This window comes from Actinia tenebrosa, unplaced genomic scaffold (genome assembly GCF_029948245.1).
Source record: "Actinia tenebrosa isolate PJP-AT-01 unplaced genomic scaffold, QUT_ActTen_1.0 PGA_scaffold2__45_contigs__length_23673736, whole genome shotgun sequence".
Classification (NCBI taxonomy): domain Eukaryota; kingdom Metazoa; phylum Cnidaria; class Anthozoa; order Actiniaria; family Actiniidae; genus Actinia; species Actinia tenebrosa.
This window is the reverse complement of record NW_028292579.1, coordinates 9,694,875-9,709,691: the sequence shown is the minus strand read 5'-3', so window position 1 is coordinate 9,709,691 and position 14,817 is coordinate 9,694,875. Positions and strand designations below refer to the sequence as shown.

Sequence of the window (14,817 nt, the reverse complement as noted above, 5' to 3'; positions counted from 1 at the left end):
AACGTGTTAGGTTTTGCGGGGGGAGGAAAACCGGAAAACCCGTGGAAAATAAACCTCTACATCTCCAACATCATCTCGGCTCCGTTTACTAGTATTTGTTTTCTTCTCGGGTTTGTTTTGTCTTTTCCCTTCACTTGCCTCCCCCTTTGTTCACTGCACTTCGCATGCTAATCAACTGAACGACCGAACATTTTTTTTCAAAATTTATCAATTTCACTGGCCTAGTGCATTTTTATGCAGGATATCATTTGAAGAAGCGAAATAAATAAAGAAAAAACAAAGAAAAGACAACATCAAATGATCCGTTAATTTATCTTTAATGAGTTTTAATGGCTTGATAACATTATTTTTTGTCAACTCTTTCTCAACATAACTTTGACTAAAAATCTTTTAAGTGAATCTTTCTATCGGTTGTTTCATACTTAATAGACGGCATCCCTTATTTTAACCTCTTTTACTTTCTAAAAACCTTAAACTTCAAGTTTAAGTTTACCCAAGGCTTTATCTTTTCACAAATATATGGCAACGGACGTTTTTGTACGCATATGTTATCATTCCATGTCATATCATGCAAAATCAAAATAACGCACTTTTCCGCTCCTCCGCCGTTGTTGGGTTCACCAGATCGCCAGTTAGAATACTGCCCAGATACAGTGGTGCCATCTATCCACATGAACTTGTGGTTATTGTCTAAAAATGTAAGAAACGAGAGAAAGTACCAAACAGGAATTTATAGTCTCATAGTAGACAGTGATCACGTGTTAATCAGTGACGTACTTTTTAGTGGAGTTGGAGGGTGGGGTAGGGAAGCTAAATGAGTAGACTGTTTGACTCACTGATCATGTCAGTTTTTCTGTACGGAATTAAGGTCTGGGGCGTTGCATATCAACGCGGAAAGTACTTCAGTGGACAGGATCCGGCAGCTTCACCAAAAGAGCCTGCAGATTTGGTTATAGCAGCAGGGGCGGCGGAAGCTAAAAATCTTTGGGGGGGCACTGCAAAAATCTTTGGGGGGCACTGAAGATTATGTCAATCTCGTACCCAGAGCCTGCGTTTCTTCTGGCCTGCGGCGAAGAACGAGGGCTCTGGCATAATCCATTTTTTGAGACAAGGATTTCTTGGACTTCCGGTATAACAGCGCATGCGTTCAAATACTTGCCAAAAATTAAAAATATTTCCCCCCCCCCCCCCCCCCAATTTTTAATTCGTGCTATAATTTTTAATTTGATTTTGAGTTCGATTTAATTTTTACTTCGCTTATTTTGACCGTTTATATCTCACTTTCCGAAAATTGCGCATGCGCCAAAATATGGATTATGTCAGAGCCCTAGTTCTTCGCCGCAGGCCAGAAGAAACGAAGGCTCTGGGTACGAGATTGACGCTATGTGACAATGACAATGTTTTGTTTGATTGCAGACGCATGCGCCGTAAAACAATGACTGTGTACCAATATATTTGGTGGGAGCACGTGCCCCCCGGCCCCCCCGCTTCCGCCGCCTTGAGCAGAAGGAGCTCAACAATATCAGAAAGACTCTCGTAACTATTTAAGAAAACAATCAAAGATGATCATGTTGTACAAGACCTGCTTCCGCCAAGGAAAACACGCGTACATGTGAGCGCCAACATATATTACCACAAATACTTGCCTTCTGGAATTATGCACATTTACTAACTTTAATTTCAGTTGGTAACAAAACCATTCCCCAATGATAAAGTGAACATCTTTTTCTGGCATTTATCATTATACTAGTAAGACTATACCTGCAACGAGTCCTATCCAAAGGTAGCTTTTGTTTTTCGGAATTGTACGTGCAAGAAGCGCCACATAGTTGTTCTCTTGTGCAGAGTTGATTTTCACAAGATCCCCTCCCATTGCAAAACATGCTTTTCGTGCCTCAATCAACTTCTTTGATGTTCCTCCAAGACGATAACAGGACCTTGAGCCTTCGTATGTTAGCCATCCATTTGGACAGGACACTGGAATGAAAACGATTTCCATCATGCTAATATTATTAATCCGGATCAGAGGAATCAGTTTGTCCTATTAAGTATTCTCCGTCATGCAAATCAATACTGCTATTTCGAAAAGGTCGTCTTTAGAATACTGCATGCATGTTTTGTAAATATTATATTGAATATAGTGGTAGCGTATGTGGAGCGAACCTCACGAAAGAACCCCCATTTCGGGATATGTGGTTGAAACATGAAATTTATAGCGCTGTAACCAGATCATGCAAAGCAGGGCAAAGATAAAATATTCGTTATATTTAAAAAACTTAAAAGTGAAATATGCATGCGACATCATGAATATCAGCTGTATCAACTCTAACTCTTTTTAGTCCATGCATAGTGATACGAGGGAGGAAACACACGCCGAATAAAAAACCCTAGGAAGAGAGAGAGAGCAGCAGATCAAACACGGTCAAACCACTCCGTCATGAACAACATGCACAATGGGTTTACTTCAAAAATTCTATTGGAAACGCAAATTCGGTACAAGTCCGTCAGTAATCATCACTTTTAAAGCAACATTTTTCAAAAAAGCTGTGAAGTCAAAACCATTTTTTAAGAAAACCTGCACATTTTATCGAATCTTGAAAAATTCTGAGCTGAAGGGAGGAAGACGACGTAGGACCTAGAGAAAAACCCTACTGGCAAACAATCAGGCTTCGACTTACGATATCTAGCTGCGTTGGCTGAGGGAAGGAAAGTCGTAAAACTGACTAACAAAAAAGCCAAGAATAAAGGTAGTTTGGACATGATGACTGTCGACCACGTTTGATAATGGTCACTTGCTTGCCTTGGATATACTGTTAATATGAGTTAAACGAACAAAACACCCCCTATAAATTCTATAAATAAAACTTCTTGAATCAACAAGAATTATCAGGAATAGAATTTTATTAGCTGCGTCTGTTTTTGTTTTCAAAAGAAAAGAAAAAAATGGGTGGGATGGGGGGGGGAGGTGGGTTGTCAACTATTGGCTTTGCTGCTGGGATCCTATACCACATGATGCACATCATCGCAAGGATGATCGATGTCGATGGCGGATATCAGAGGAACATGACTCAGTATTGACCAACGACAATCAGTGCAACCATTGTCAATCAGTAAGAATATATTGCGTGACCAAAACAGCTTAAGACGTTATCTGAGTTTCAATTGGGTTTCAGAAATTATAATGACAAAGATTTTAAAAGTCAAAACCCGAAAGGGACGCCATTTGATCTCTTTCTAGGTAACTAACAGCCAACCCAAATCGTTCTGAATTCGTCAATGGTATGATCCCATCTGTTACCAAGGTAACGTAATGAAATGAAGTACACGCGGAACTTAGAGGTACGGCGCCAGCAGGGGACATGGCTTAATGACAAAGTATAGATATCATAGGAAAATTAGTAGAGGAAAACAGAGGCCCGAAGAAAAAAAATTGAGGCGTTTCATTGTCTTGAGAATAAGGGGTAAGGAAGAAATTAAAGGCTCTACTTCAATAGAAGAATATATTTTTTCCATGACATGGAAAATACGACCAATCATAAGGGACTGGTCATTATTTATCGAGAGGGGGGGGGGGGGGCGGGTGCAAATAGGGGTTGGGTCAGTATTTTTAATGCAGAGGTTTAAGCAAAAATCATGCTTAAAAAGAAGGGGGGGTCAGCAAAAATCAAGCATAGCATATTTCATAATGCACCAGCCCCCCCTCTCGATAAATAATGACCAGTCCCTAAATATGAAGGGAAGCCATTGTGTAGTTCCAGAAATTATCCATACCCACCCCACAGAGGAATTTGGCATTTCTGAAGAGTTGGGTGGTCAGAGAAAGAACAAATGGAATGTATTACTATTGTTCGTATTGATAAAAAATTTATATGACAAAGTAAGCAATAAGAACAACCACAAGGATGGTCCATTAAAGAAAAGAAAAACTTATATTCTACGACGATCATATGGGGTTCTTCCATGAGGTTTGCCCCACATGCGCGCGCACTACCACTACATTCACTATCGGAACCTCACTATCGTTACATTATACAACACAACACTCAACTCACATATGGCCACTGATCGCATTTGTCAGGATGGCAAAAGGAATGTTGGATGCATCAATATTTCTAAAATTCTAAATTTCTAAACGGTAATTCTGGAATTCATGAATCATGCTCTACATTTTTCAAGTATCACACACTTATTTTAGCTTGAATCACATGTCACACATAACCCCTGTCACTGCCACCCCTAATGAAAACAGTACTTCACTCTTTGTTCCCACAATTTGGTGAATTATCCATTCCCAAGATTAATGGCATATCTCACCTATCACACATGTTTTCTTGCATAAAAAGTATAAAAAAACACCTGTAGTCTTGATGCATAAAGAAATTACAAACGACTCATTGGTATGCCATCTGAGTATCATATTAATATATATATATTATATTATCTATGAAAAATAATGGTCACACATAAGTATTGGACAGTCTCTAAACTCTGTTTCATAGTCATATAACAACTCCACCAGCTGAGGTTCATGTCTTGGACCGCCTGAAAATCCACAATCTTGAAGCCTCTCTTGAGGATCAAGCTTTATTTTCTCTCCATTTTTCGTAATACAGTAAATAGATACACTTCTTGGTGTCCCACCAAACCGCTCACAAATCAGCTGAACCACGGAGTATACTGTTATGTGAGCATGGACATAAAGCTGGAAGTGTCCTGGATAGTTCTTGAGTTGAGGTAAGTTGGCAAAAGTCATGAGTTTAAACTCTAGGCTGATAAACCTTTTTTTTAAAAAAAAACAGAGCATAATTAGAAATGAAAAAATATTATCCATTGTGGGAATTGTAATTAATGATTCTTATTTATTTGTCCCATGATCGAGAGTCATTTGTAAAAGCATTTTGACTGTAAACTGCCATTGCCTGATAAAGACTAGCAGTTAGCAGTTTGCAGTGCTAATTAGGTCTGCTAATTACCCTCAATTTGGAGAAAAATGAATAAGTAAGTATCAATGAATGAATTTACATAAGGGCCATGAAAACTAATATGGCACATATATTAAATATGTTTGAAATTTTGCATTTTAGGCTAAGGTCTTGTGGAGGGAAGAAAGGAAGGAAGGAAGGAGGGACACAAATTGAACCAGAAGTGAGAGCCAAGTGTATTACTGCTAAACCAATTTTACATGATTTGAATCTTTTATCTTGTCCTAATTAATACCATGTATAAATTTTGTTTTGAATTTGGCAGAGACATAATGGTTGTAAATTTGGGAGAGAAAATGGGATGACATGCAGTCATTCATCCTTCCACTTTCATCCCAGATTAAGAATCCAAAAGCTTCCTTATTTCCCCCATAAGAACACGATTCTAATTGACTTAGTATCGATATCATAGATTTACCTAGGGTACTTCTCTGTTGGAGGTTTCCATAACCCAATCTTACAACAAGGACAGTCTTCAAGCTTTTCACGTTCAAAAGTCAAGGGAGGCAATCCATCATCGGGAACGCACTCCTCTTTCTTATAATACCGTAAACCTTTAGAGAATTCCAAATAATCCAGCCTTTCATTTTGATCTCTGTCTAATTTCTTGGCCAGAACATAAAGCTCTAAGTTGTTCGCTGGAGCATCCAAGTCTCTCATTCCTGCGTAAAATTCTTCGTAAGATAATTCCCCATCGCCGTCAACATCAAATCGACGGAATAAATCAATAGCTCTTGAGTAATTGTCTAACATCCATTTGTTCATACGAGCTACGAAGGCAGCATGGAGGTCTTCGGTGGCTTCAAAAGCTGCTGCAGCCTTTTCAAGTTTGTCCTGAAAAATTAGTTGTTGTTAGTGTTGGTCATTTTCTGATGTTTAAATCTTAATTCTATGGTTACTGATTTACAATTACGATAAGATCGCAAACCTTAGCAATATCTTCTTTACTTCTCTTCGGCTTGGCACTTTTCTTCTTCCCTCCAGATCTAAAAAATTCGAAAAATCAAAGAGAAAGAATTTGACAAACAAACCAGCTGTTTATTCCATCGTGATAATTATGAGAACTTTACTAATATTTTCTCCAATCAGCTTTAATTAGTAAACTCTTTGGACTCACTTTTTCCCTCCTTTCTTCTTTACTGGCATTTTAAGTTCATAAAGCTTGTCTTTGGGACAAAATAACGTCAAATTCAATAACAAATTCCGGCAGAAATATTGTGATGTTTGAACTTCGAATTTCACCACCGAAAGCTTCTCAAGTTTCCCTTAGCAACTGTCACGTGACTCTAAAATTGGAAGGACGACCGAAAACTGAATATTTTTAAAGTCGTCGCATCACGACTTTTAACAAACAGAACGGATAAATAATACTTTACGTTTATTCTCATCTCATTTTTGTTACGATTTTGAACAAGACCAAAAAAAAGAGGCACTGTTGCTAAAAACCACAGGAAGCCCAAATCCAACTTATTGCTTTGACCCAAATCATAAGGTCAGTTCTAACTATTTCTTTGTTTCATAACTAAATAATATAACCTCCTCAGGCCCTCTTTACCCCTTAGAAATTCCAATCTTTCTTGATGAGACGAGGTATTGATATTTTCTGGACTCTACACAGTAAACCCTGCCCGGACCCTCCCCACCCCTCGGAAACTCCACTCCCCTCTGTGATGTAGTAGGTGTATGGATATTTTTTGTAGCCAATAAAATGACTCAACCATTTTGTAAGTATTCTGAATGTACATTTCATATTTTACATTTACATTTTACATCTGCTTGATTCTTTAGTGTTTACGTTTTTTGTAATCTTCTTTACCATCACTGTCACTAGGACTTGATCTTTTGTGATGTTTATGTTTTTTGTGATCTTTTTCACTATCACAGTCACTGCCATTAGGACTTGATTTTCTGTGGCGTTTATGTTTTTCATGATCTTTTTCACTGTCACTATCACTAGGACTCAATCTTTTGTGATGCTTATGCCTTCGTTTTTTGTGTCTTTTTTCTTCCTTTGATTTGTGTTTTTTATGTTTTCTCTTCTTTCTCTTTTGGTCAGAATCTTCTGAGTCACTTTCAGTAGTAGATTCATCCAAGAGAGATTTGAGCTGTGCTATTCTGCAAGATGAAAATTTCAATAAATGAATAGGTCATTTGCATGATGGCATTATTTGATTCCCACTACCCCTACCATAATGCTTGGCAAGTTTTCTTTCTTATTCAAATTTGTATTCCCTCGTGAGAATAGTTAGACAATTATTGCTAATTAACTGTACAAAAGAAAGTGTGCAAGGGATTCTCAGTGGCAGTTCCAGGAATCTTAAAAGGGGAGCAATGATTACAAAGGTTTTTCCAATAATGAGAGGAAAAGGAGGTGGCTTACTAAGGATAAAACTGAGAAATTTGAGCAAAAGGAGGTGGCCAGACCCACCCCTGATTCTGCCAGTAGTAGAAGTCAAATGATGCCATCATTCGATAAATGAAATATAATAAAATTCTCATAAATGGTAACTCAAAAAAGTCATTTGAACAAAAAAATACCTGCTTTCCTTTTCTGCTTTCTTATTTGATTCAATTATTTCATACATAGGGTCTTCATGAGCCTTGGATCAAAAGAATTGAATTTTTGTCAGTTTGTTTGTAAACATCCATACAGTGTCTAACTTTATTCAACAAAATAACTAAAGTAGAGGCTTTGTACCATCATTTTAGCCACCAGAGGTAGGAAAAATTGAATCTTTAGATGAGAAAGAATTCAGAGAAAAAGACTCTATTGTTGTGCCTTCTGTCATGGCTCCCATCACGTGATGATGTTAAGCCTCTATTATCAATATCATAACTTACTATTCTAAATTTCTCTGAGGAAAGATTCCCACTAATGAAGAGTGGACATTCTCTGTCTCCTGTCCTGTGCCCATATCTCTTGCACCTCCAACCTGAAAGAGTAATTTCTAGTTTTGTTAATTTTTAGCATCCCGAAAATTTTTTTGGAAAGTTTTTCAAAGTAAAGGGAAAATGCAAAAATGATCTTGAAGGGGTAAAATGGGAACTGAGATTTGCCATTAACTTTGTTGTGCTAGATTTTTGGGGGGGAGGGGGTGGGGGGAAGCTGGGAGCATATTGAATTAGTCTGTATCTCCTGGTCATAATTAAAGTCCTCTTCAATTGGGAAAAACATTCTTAGAATATTTTCTTTTTATTACACTTCATGACTTTGACTTCTTTTCCCAAAGGCATCCATAATCCTTTTGAAGGAGCTTCAGCAAGAAACTTTCTTGCTTCTTCATTTTCTGGAAGATCAGGAATACAATCCTCTGGTCTTTCAAATTCTTCCTGGAAAATATAAAACCAAGATTATGATAAGAGTTTATTTAAGTGAGATGATGATGAAAATGCAGGAAAAAGCTTTTTTTTCTTCACTTTTTTCTTTCTACTTTTTATTTACCCAACTCTTTTTTAATCTAATATTTCATCATTTTGTGAGGAAAATAAAAAACCATTGAAACAACACTTCATTCCTCTGTAATTACAAACAAAATTGCTGACTGAATTCTTGCATATCACAAGTTTAGTAATTGATGGTTTTCACAGCCGCCATGTTGGATGAATTCAACAAAAGATTCGCCATTAGTCTCTTTTGTTATATCATCCAACGTGCCCACCATGTCTTTTGTTATTTCATTCTCTTGGAGATGATTGCAAACCAGCAATATATATAAGTGGTCTTATTAACTTCGATTACTCTCATAATAAGACATTGCCTACCTTGATTAATCCTGGTGGTGCCTGTTCATAACTAGTGGCAAAAAAATACCATAAGGATGGCATCAGTTAGTCTTACTTTGTCTCAAAAAAAGGAAACCAATTTCTTTGCCAACACTCATGTTTTGAGTTTTGCTTTTATAAATACACAGACCTTTTAAAGTCATAAAAAATCTCTCTAATCTAAAAAGAAATAGGTAATGCTGACACTTACAATATCTCTTTGTGTTTTATCAGTTCAATATCATCGTCTTCACTAGTTTTTCTCTTCTTACTCTTCTTGTCTCTTCTTGCCTTCTTGTCCGCCATTTTTGTTTTTCTTTTCGATAAACCGCTGTACACGAGGGGGGTTGGTAACGTTACCTTGCATATAGGGGCGCCTTGCATATAGGGGCGCCTTGCATATAGGGGCGCCTTGCATATAGGGGCGCCTTGCATATAGGGGCACTTTCCATAAAAGGCCATCGGTTGAATGATATATGATATGAATTGTATACTGCTGCAAACTAAAACATAGAATATATCGAATAAGGTTGTGCATGTGAATGTAAAAGATTGAAAAAATCAAACTAAAACATGTACGATTTACAAGAGTCTATCCGTGTTTTGAGACCGGTTTTAGCGAGAGTGTTTAGCGATCACTGCCTGAATTAAAAGCACGTTAAATCTCGCAACAATCACGTATTCATGCAGGGGTTTATAAACATCTATTGACTACTAGTGCTGGTTGTATTACATGATTCATTTACAAGGATCTCTTTTATCAAATATAAGCCGAAAGCGCCATTACAGACATAAACTTCATAAACCAGTCACGTAAATATATCAGAGAAATGTTGAAAACCAAATTCGAAAAATTAACTTTACTGCTATGAAACAAACACCGTAGTGATCTACAGGATTAAGTGGTATCAATGTAAAAGTTTCAAGAGAAATTGATTCATTATTGTAATCTAGGGGCGCCTACTTAGGTTACCTTGCATATAGGGGCGCCTACTTACGTTACCTTGCATATAGGGGCGCCTACTTACGTTACCTTGCATATAGGGGCGCCTACTTACGTTACCTTGCATATCGGGGCGCCTACTTACGTTACCTTGCATATAGGGGCGCCTACTTACGTTACCTTGCATATAGGGGCGCCTACTTACGTTACCTTGCATATCGGGGCGCCTACTTACGTTACCTTGCATATAGGGGCGCCTACTTACGTTACCTTGCATATAGGGGCGCCTACTTACGTTACCTTGCATATAGGGGCGCCTACTTACGTTACCTTGCATATCGGGGCGCCTACTTACGTTACCTTGCATATAGGGGCGCCTACTTACGTTACCTTGCATATAGGGGCGCCTACTTACGTTACCTTGCATATCGGGGCGCCTACTTACGTTACCTTGCATATAGGGGCGCCTACTTACGTTACCTTGCATATAGGGGCGCCTACTTACGTTACCTTGCATATAGGGGCGCCTACTTACGTTACCTTGCATATCGGGGCGCCTACTTACGTTACCTTGCATATAGGGGCGCCTACTTACGTTACCTTGCATATAGGGGCGCCTACTTACGTTACCTTGCATATAGGGGCGCCTACTTACGGTACCTTGCATATAGGGGCGCCTACTTACGTTACCTTGCATATAGGGGCGCCTACTTACGTTACCTTGCATATAGGGGCGCCTACTTACGTTACCTTGCATATAGGGGCGCCTACTTACGTTACCTTGCATATAGGGGCGCCTACTTACGTTACCTTGCATATAGGGGCGCCTACTTACGGTACCTTGCATATAGGGGCGCCTACTTACGTTACCTTGCATATAGGGGCGCCTGCTAACGTTACCTTGCATATAGGGGCGCCTGCTAACGTTACCTTGCATATAGGGGCGCCTACTTACGTTACCTTGCATATAGGGGCGCCTACTTACGTTACCTTGCATATAGGGGCGCCTACTTACGTTACCTTGCATATAGGGGCGCCTACTTACGTTACCTTGCATATAGGGGCGCCTGCTAACGTTACCTTGCATATAGGGGCGCCTGCTAACGTTACCTTGCATATAGGGGCGCCTACTTACGTTACCTTGCATATACCATACCACACACTCATTTCCCGTGTTTTACGAACATTTTCATAGAGGAATTACAGAGTGATAATACACGAATGTTCTTAACGTCTTATTTTTTTTCTTCTTTTGAGTAAGTTTGTTTTTGTTGATCTCCTTGAGGTCCTAACTTTCAAGTCTGCTTGTGTGCAATAAAAATCGTTGTTATTCATGCACTCTTTCTCATTTATTTCGTCGCGTACAATGAATAATTTATCAACACTGCTTACAGCCAGACAATTTTACTTGTGAAGCTAGCTGTATTTTCGCTTTCACTCGTAACATAATCCGGCTGTAATATCTAATCATGATAATCTATAATAATAATATCATAGTAATAAGCTTTATTTGTATAGCGTCTATATCAATAATTGTTCTAGGCGCTTTACAATCGATGATAATAATCCATATTATAAAATATAGTATATATAATGTAATCTATTTTTATTATACATCTTTATCGTAAATGTTCAAGTACTCGACCGTTTTATAACACGGGGTTGATATCATGATCAGTAATTGTATAATAGTATGATAATAAACGTATAATATTAAACAACCTGGTTTGACAAGATAGTTAATATGTTAACACTGTTCAATACATTGATAACGACATAAATCCGTTGTTTTTCAGCTTGATATGTAGTAGATGAAATGGAAATTGCCCTCATGTGAAGCCTACTCCAGAATACCTTTTACCAAGTCAAGTGGCAACACTAGTCTACCATACGCTGAAAAGGCAGCGATCTTGATGGTTACAAAAATGATATGTGCATATTCTTTTATCCCAATGTGACTGTTATTGACTTATATTTTTTAACCAAAGACGAAAAAATAAAAATAAACAAAATATTGGAGCTCATAGTGTCATTTTAAATATTGTTCATCAGAAATTATGATTTTTATTCACGATAAGCCACTTCATGACAGCTTCATGTATATTATCAGCCGAGCTCATTCTCCGTACAGCTCACGATAATTAAAAAATGGTTCATGAGAAGTAATATTCCGCGTTCAAAGCAAATTTCAAAAAGATTCGAAATAAATTCAAATTGAAATTAAAAAAGGAACGTGATTTCACGCTAATACCGCACGCCCCTGTTTAATTCTTAAACAAACCATACACTTCTGGAACGTGTATGGGTTGCCCAATGTGCTGGTATCTGGAGCTTGTACCGTTATTTGGGAGGGGGCACTTTAGAACATTTTTTGTGTATCTTTCTTTCAGTACTTTTTTCAGTACGAATTTATTCAAACGTGTACACCTTTTAAATGGTTTATTTTAATAAAAATGTACCGCTTTCGTATATCTTTTAACCAGTGAAGTGGAATGACACTCGATTAGTAAAACTAGACAGATGCGGTTTTGTAACAGGAGAAAACAGCATTGCGTTACTAACGTCACTATTAAAAGATTTTTACTTAGTTAATAGGCTCCATCTAAAATTGCACTGACAACAAAATCAGTGATAGATTGTGGCTATTCTACTCAAGTTTCTTGTAAAATTCTGAATTTAGAATTTAAAAATCACAATAAATTCAGCTTTTACAAATTTTTTTCTTTCTTACAACGTCAATAATCCTACACTTTTCATAGATTGTAAGAATAAATTCAAATGATTAGAAAAGGTACCTTTTTATTTAGTGTTTTTTTTTTTTGAATGGATGTGATGAAATTTCCTATCTTTTCTCAAGTTTAGTCCTTTAAAGGAAATTCGAAAAGCAGATAAAAAGGTACTTTTTTTTGCGGTCACTAACTACATAATTATTGATTCCAATAATTGAAAACGCAATGCCAAATAATTTTTCCCCCGTGTTTTTTTACTTGTTTTTGTTATCGTTTTGTTTTGTTGTTTAGCTGCAAAGAATACCGGACCACGAGCGCGGGCAGATATTGAAAAAAATACCGCCCGCTCAAACAGCAAATCAGAACGGAAGTTTTTTTAGGATACCGAACCGGAATAAAATAAAAACAAAATATGTGAATTGCAAAAAAATGCGGATTCTTAGAAATATTATTTAACCGCTCATTAATATTACTTCTAACTAAGGAGAGCCTAAAGTCACAGCCTCAGCTGCGCATGCTGTGCCAGCGTATGATTCATGAATCTATGAACACGTCATTCAAATCCATTTATGTGTGATCTTGCACAGATTTGCCATTTCGTAGAGCAGACCATAGTTTTTTTTAAAAAACAAGGCATTTTACGCAACCCAGGGGAAAAAAATGTTTTGTTTTTTGAAAACAATAATTTTCACATCTATTGTTTTTACTATCCGCCTCCATATTGTCCGACCTGATTCTGCTACCTGCTCGCTATTTTCCCCCTACATTCTGATCATATAGTTGATGAGGAAGCAAAACTCCAGTTATTTATGCGCATGACAACCGGGGGAAAAATCGAAAAAAAAAAAGCTATTAACTAAAACAACCTGCGCATTTCAATAACGCCTGTTCATAGCAGTAACAAAAACTCGGAAACTCATCGACAAGTTCCGTTTTTTGTAAACGTTTCCTAGATGCACGAGGCGGTATATCAATCTATGAGTGTCAAACCTAAAAAGCAAAAAAACAACAACAACAAAAGAATCAATATTATAACACCTTAGATCTATCTCCTTCTCTGTCTACCCGTATGCAAATTAAGCTGTTTTCCGGAAATCAGTCCTCTCTCGTAGCCAATTAGAATTCTACGCTAGGTACCCTATTTTGACGAAAAAAATCAATGCTGTCATTTGGCTGCTTGGTACGTCCAGTGAAGGATTTGGGTTTCAAGAACACTAGTACAAGATTTTGAAGAAATCAAGATGGATGGTTGTAAGTATATACCATTGATTTCAATCAGGGGAGTAAACCCCTGGACAGAAAATCACCAAGAATCAGGGGAGTAAACCCCTGCACAGAAAATCACCAAGAAGCATTTCTAATGGAAAGAAATCCTTAAGATAAAACAAGAAAAGAAAAAATGTTGGGAAAAAGAAAAAAAAAAGAAAGTTGTATGAATACTAAACGCTGGCGACAATGAGTCAGGTGGTACCTGATGATACCCTTCTGAATATATTCAGATTAATATCTCGTGTGTGAGAGGGGACCAGCAGCCATGTATATCATTAGATTTATTTGTCAATTATAGTCGTCTTTGTTATTCTTTTGCGGAACAATAAATTCTTTTTGTATTTTTGATCACAAATGGAAAAAAAAAGAAAGGTAGTCTTACAACAAAAAATTAATGTAAGTAAGGCGCCCCTATATGCAAGGTAACAACAGGGAACCCGACTTTTGGAACTTTTTATAACTTTTTTTGCTCTTTAAAGGGTTTCTCCTGGTAAGATCAGTTTACGGCTACATCAGCTGTAATCAGATCTGGTTTATTATATAGATATCGATGAAATACCAGGTTTTCTCTAGTGTTTAAAGCTTGATATCTATATGCAAGGTAACGTAAGTAGGCGCCCCGATATGCAAGGTAACGTAAGTAGGCGCCCCTATATGCAAGGTAACGTAAGTAGGCGCCCCTATATGCAAGGTAACGTAAGTAGGCGCCCCTATATGCAAGGTAACCTAAGTAGGCGCCCCTAGATTACAATAATGAATCAATTTCTCTTGAAACTTTTACATTGATACCACTTAATCCTGTAGATCACTACGGTGTTTGTTTCATAGCAGTAAAGTTAATTTTTCGAATTTGGTTTTCAACATTTCTCTGATATATTTACGTGACTGGTTTATGAAGTTTATGTCTGTAATGGCGCTTTCGGCTTATATTTGATAAAAGAGATCCTTGTAAATGAATCATGTAATACAACCAGCACTAGTAGTCAATAGATGTTTATAAACCCCTGCATGAATACGTGATTGTTGCGAGATTTAACGTGCTTTTAATTCAGGCAGTGATCGCTAAACACTCTCGCTAAAACCGGTCTCAAAACACGGATAGACTCTTGTAAATCGTACATGTTTTAGTTTG

At 37.5% G+C, this 14,817-nt stretch overlaps 3 protein-coding genes across 3 annotated transcripts; all 3 read right to left on the bottom strand.

Annotated features, from left to right (window-relative positions):
• Nucleotides 1–298: 298 nt before the first annotated feature.
• Nucleotides 299–2,834, bottom strand: LOC116296613 (snaclec coagulation factor IX-binding protein subunit A-like). Its single transcript, XM_089034448.1, has 3 exons — nucleotides 2,679–2,834; nucleotides 1,762–1,977; nucleotides 299–690 (listed from the first exon to the last, which is right to left on the bottom strand). Exons 1-3 carry the CDS (start codon nucleotides 2,758–2,760, stop codon nucleotides 455–457), a joined length of 534 nt encoding a protein of 177 aa, XP_088890574.1. The 5' UTR covers nucleotides 2,761–2,834; the 3' UTR covers nucleotides 299–454.
• Nucleotides 2,835–3,818: 984 nt separating this feature from the next.
• On the bottom strand, nucleotides 3,819–6,359 carry LOC148909213 (uncharacterized). The gene is made up of 4 exons (XM_031704662.2): nucleotides 6,100–6,359; nucleotides 5,911–5,968; nucleotides 5,401–5,816; nucleotides 3,819–4,778 (listed from the first exon to the last, which is right to left on the bottom strand). The coding sequence occupies exons 1-4, from the start codon at nucleotides 6,126–6,128 to the stop codon at nucleotides 4,442–4,444; spliced, it is 840 nt and encodes a 279-aa protein (XP_031560522.2). The 5' UTR covers nucleotides 6,129–6,359; the 3' UTR covers nucleotides 3,819–4,441.
• On the bottom strand, nucleotides 5,910–9,745 carry LOC116296618 (uncharacterized). The gene is made up of 7 exons (XM_031704664.2): nucleotides 8,956–9,745; nucleotides 8,745–8,775; nucleotides 8,183–8,312; nucleotides 7,824–7,915; nucleotides 7,521–7,582; nucleotides 6,746–7,097; nucleotides 5,910–5,968 (listed from the first exon to the last, which is right to left on the bottom strand). Exons 1-6 carry the CDS (start codon nucleotides 9,204–9,206, stop codon nucleotides 6,767–6,769), a joined length of 897 nt encoding a protein of 298 aa, XP_031560524.2. The 5' UTR covers nucleotides 9,207–9,745; the 3' UTR covers nucleotides 5,910–5,968; nucleotides 6,746–6,766.
• Nucleotides 9,746–14,817: the final 5,072 nt, after the last annotated feature.

Bases quoted from the DNA above. Each gene is read 5' to 3' on its own strand.
- LOC116296618 (XM_031704664.2), bottom strand. From the start codon at position 9,206: ATGGCCTTTTATGGAAAGTGCCCCTATATGCAAGGCGCCCCTATATGC. The intron at 8,313-8,744 runs GTAGGCAATGTC...TATATTTTCCAG, and splicing joins CACCACCAGGATTAATCAAG to GAAGAATTTGAAAGACCAGA. The intron at 7,583-7,823 runs GTAAGTTATGAT...TTTTGATCCAAG, and splicing joins CCTCAGAGAAATTTAGAATA to GCTCATGAAGACCCTATGTA.
- LOC116296613 (XM_089034448.1), bottom strand. From the start codon at position 2,760: ATGTCCAAACTACCTTTATTCTTGGCTTTTTTGTTAGTCAGTTTTACG. The intron at 1,978-2,678 runs GTAAGTCGAAGC...TTTTCATTCCAG, and splicing joins AGCCAACGCAGCTAGATATC to TGTCCTGTCCAAATGGATGG. The intron at 691-1,761 runs GTATAGTCTTAC...TTACATTTTTAG, and splicing joins TTGGATAGGACTCGTTGCAG to ACAATAACCACAAGTTCATG.
- LOC148909213 (XM_031704662.2), bottom strand. From the start codon at position 6,128: ATGCCAGTAAAGAAGAAAGGAGGGAAAAA. The intron at 5,969-6,099 runs GTGAGTCCAAAG...CGAATTTTTTAG, and splicing joins AAGAAGAAAGGAGGGAAAAA to ATCTGGAGGGAAGAAGAAAA. The intron at 5,817-5,910 runs GTTTGCGATCTT...CTAATTTTTCAG, and splicing joins GTAAAGAAGATATTGCTAAG to GACAAACTTGAAAAGGCTGC.